Source organism: Emiliania huxleyi (assembly GCF_000372725.1).
Source record: "Emiliania huxleyi CCMP1516 unplaced genomic scaffold EMIHUscaffold_1067, whole genome shotgun sequence".
Classification (NCBI taxonomy): domain Eukaryota; phylum Haptophyta; order Isochrysidales; family Noelaerhabdaceae; genus Emiliania; species Emiliania huxleyi.
Genome location: NW_005202003.1, coordinates 9,862 through 13,172, shown reverse-complemented (window position 1 = coordinate 13,172; position 3,311 = coordinate 9,862). Strand labels below are relative to the sequence as shown.

Genomic DNA, 3,311 nt, shown 5'->3' with positions numbered 1-3,311 from the left:
GGGCGGTCTCGGGCGGTCTCGGGCGATCTCGGGCGATCTCGGACGATCTCGGGCGATCTCGGGCGATCTCTGGCGATCTCTGGCGATCTCTGGCGATCTCTGGCGATCTCAGGCGGTCTCGGGCGATCTCGGGCGATCTCGGGCGATCTCGCGCGATCTCGCGCGATCTCGCGGGCCTGGAGCTTGAACTCCTCCTTCTCCTTGGTGGTCATCGTGTCGCTCTTTGCGATGATCGGCACGATGTTGACCTAGGGTTAGGGTTAGGGTTAGGGTTAGGGTTAGGGTTAGGGTTAGGGTTAGGGTTAGGGTTAGGGTTAGGGTTAGGGTTAGTACGATGTTGACCTAAGGTAGGTAAGGTAAGGTAGACTTCTCCACACACACGAGGTGGTGGGGCAAGGGGGGGCGACCCTCGCGTCTCCACGTCTAACGACAGGAGCCCCGCGGCATTCAAAGTGCAAGGCCCAGTGCGCGTGGGTGAGCGGTGTGTGTGTGTGTGTGTGTTGACCTTCTTGTGCAGCCGGCGCATGAACTCGACGTCGATGTGCTTGAGCCGGTGCGGCGCGATGAAGTAGAGGCAGACGTGCACCAGAGGGTCCTGCTCACAGCTGCAGGTGTGAAGAGACGCGGTTCACAGGCGTGCACCAGAGGGTCCTGCGTGCCAAAGACGCCAGCCTCAGGGCGGGAAGGCGGTAGTGGGCAGTGCGTTCAGAGCACCGCGTGAGTCCAGCGGAGAAGAGGACAGCGAACACAGCGGAAGGCGGCCGGATACGGCGGAGTACGCCTCCTCTCGGGCGCTAGTTGGGAGACATGAACACACGTCTTCCGCGTCTAGTCAGCGGGTCCTCGTTCCGCAGCCTCTCGTAGTCGCGTTCGGCGCCGGACGTCTCTGCGACCAGCTGCGCCTCGAAGAGCCCCTCCACGTGCGACGTGATCACCTGCTCACAGCTGCAGGTGTGAAGAGACGCTGTTCACAGCTGGTGAAGAAGAAGGAGACCCACACCTGCTCACAGCTGCAGGTGTGAAGAGACGCTGTTCACAGCGAGCCCCTCCACGTGCGACGTGATCACCTGCTCACAGCTGCAGGTGTGAAGAGACGCCGTTCACAGCGAGCCCCTCCACGTGCGACGTGATCACCTGCTCACAGCTGCAGGTGTGAAGAGACGCTGTTCACAGCGAGCCCCTCCACGTGCGACGTGATCACCTGCTCACAGCTGCAGGTGTGAAGAGACGCTGTTCACAGCTGGTGAAGAAGGAGGAGACCCACACCTGCTCACAGCTGCAGGTGTGAAGAGACGCTGTTCACAGCGAGCCCCTCCACGTGGCACATACGCACGTCAAACGAGTCGACCGTGTTCAGGTTCTCGCCGTAGCCCGGAGTGTCGATCAGGCTCACCACGAGCTCGTGCTTGCCTGTTCACAGCTAGAGGTGTGAAGAGACGCCGTTCACAGCCAGAGGGCACCACGAGCTCGTGCTTGCCTGTTCACAGCTGCAGGTGTGAAGAGGCGCCGTTCACAGCCAGAGGGCACCACGAGCTCGAGCTTGCCTGTTCACAGCTGCAGGTGTGAAGAGACGCCGTTCACAGCCAGAGGGCACCACGAGCTCGTGCTTGCCTGTTCACAGCTGCAGGTGTGAAGAGGCGCCGTTCACAGCCAGAGGGCACCACGAGCTCGTGCTTGCCTGTTCACAGCTGCAGGTGTGAAGAGGCGCCGTTCACAGCCAGAGGGCACCACGAGCTCGTGCTTGCCTGTTCACAGCTGCAGGTGTGAAGAGGCGCCGTTCACAGCCAGAGGGCACCACGAGCTCGTGCTTGCCTGTTCACAGCTGCAGGTGTGAAGAGGCGCCGTTCACAGCCAGAGGGCACCACGAGCTCGTGCTTGCCTGTTCACAGCTGCAGGTGTGAAGAGACGCCGTTCACAGCCAGAGGGCACCACGAGCTCGTGCCCGCCGACGGTGATGCAAAACGGGTCGAACCGCGAGACGCGCACCTGTCCACGCCGAGCGGTGTGAAGAGGCGCTGTTCACAGCCAGTCAGGTCGAACCGCGAGACGCGCACCTGTCCACGCCGAGAGGTGTGAAGAGGCGCTGTTCACAGCCAGTCAGGTCGAACCGCGAGACGCGCACCTGCCCACGCCGAGCGGTGTGAAGAGGCGCTGTTCACAGCCAGTCAGGTCGAACCGCGAGACGCGCACCTGTCCACGCCGAGCGGTGTGAAGAGGCGCTGTTCACAGCCAGTCAGGTCGAACCGCGAGACGCGCACCTGCCCACGCCGAGAGGTGTGAAGAGGCGCTGTTCACAGCCAGTCAGGTCGAACCGCGAGCCCACATCTCCCCACACCTCCCCACACCTCCCCACACCTCCCCACACCTCCCCCACACCTCCCCCACACCTCCCCCACACCTCCCCCACACCTCCCCACACCTCCCCACACCTCGCCCACACCTCGCCCACACCTCCCCACACCTCCCCACACCTCCCCCACACCTCCCCCGATCTCCCCCGATCTCCCCCGATCTCCCCCGATCTCGCACCGTCGAAGAGGTCAGAGACTTCTTGGAGTGGTCCTCGTCGCCCTCGTCTCCTTCAGCGCACGCCGCCGCGCCCGTCGTGGGGTCGCGCCTGTTCACAGCTGCAGGTGTGAAGAGACGCTGTTCACAGCCGCAGGCGTGTGAAGACCCGTCGTGGGGTCGCGCCTGTTCACAGCTGCAGGTGTGAAGAGACGCTGTTCACAGCCGCAAGCGTGTGAAGACCCGTCGTGGGGTCGCGCCTGTTCACAGCTTCAGGTGTGAAGAGACGCTGTTCACAGCCAGAGGCGTGTGAAGACTCGTCGTGCGGTCGCGCGCCGCATCTCGCGCAGCGCCGACTGCAGCGTTTCGCACTCAAGCTGCAGCGCCGCCGCCTCGGCCTAGGAGGAGGAGGGGGAGGAGGGCGGGTCGAGCTGGCGCGGCATGATGGCTGTCCACAGACAGAGGGCAGAGAGTGTGTGTCGTGTCACCACTGCACCAACCTGCTTCTCGGCGGCCAGCGCGAAGTCGCGCGCGTCCGCCGCCCGCTTCATCTCCATCCGCGTGGCTCTCGCCTGAGTGAGGCGGCACCGTCTCCGTCCTCACTCTTCCATCCATTCGAGGGGGGGGGGGGGAGACATCCGCGTGGCGCGCGCGTTCTCGCGCAGCGTCTGGAGCTCGACGCGCCGCTTCTCGTCGGCGGCGCGGAGCACCTAATGCGAGGTGTGGGGGAGGTGTGGGGAGGTGTTGGGGAGGGGTGGGCGAGGTGTGGGGGAGGTGTGGGGAGGTGTGGGGGAGGTGTGGGGAGT

General features: G+C 64.2%; 1 protein-coding gene across 1 annotated transcript in view; it reads right to left on the bottom strand.

Annotated features, from left to right (window-relative positions):
* Positions 1-166: 166 nt before the first annotated feature.
* Positions 167-3,311, bottom strand: part of EMIHUDRAFT_460370 (hypothetical protein) — a 6,622-nt gene continuing 3,477 nt past the window's right edge. The window contains exons 6-14 of the mRNA XM_005792603.1: positions 3,159-3,215; positions 3,006-3,077; positions 2,842-2,903; positions 2,530-2,617; positions 1,947-1,986; positions 1,334-1,410; positions 843-935; positions 506-595; positions 167-248 (exon numbers count right to left, since the gene is read on the bottom strand). Coding sequence (XP_005792660.1) covers positions 2,878-2,903; positions 3,006-3,077; positions 3,159-3,215 — 155 coding nt within the window. The 3' untranslated portion in view covers positions 167-248; positions 506-595; positions 843-935; ... (2 more) ...; positions 2,530-2,617; positions 2,842-2,877. The remainder of the gene's footprint in view (positions 249-505; positions 596-842; positions 936-1,333; positions 1,411-1,946; positions 1,987-2,529; positions 2,618-2,841; positions 2,904-3,005; positions 3,078-3,158; positions 3,216-3,311) is intronic.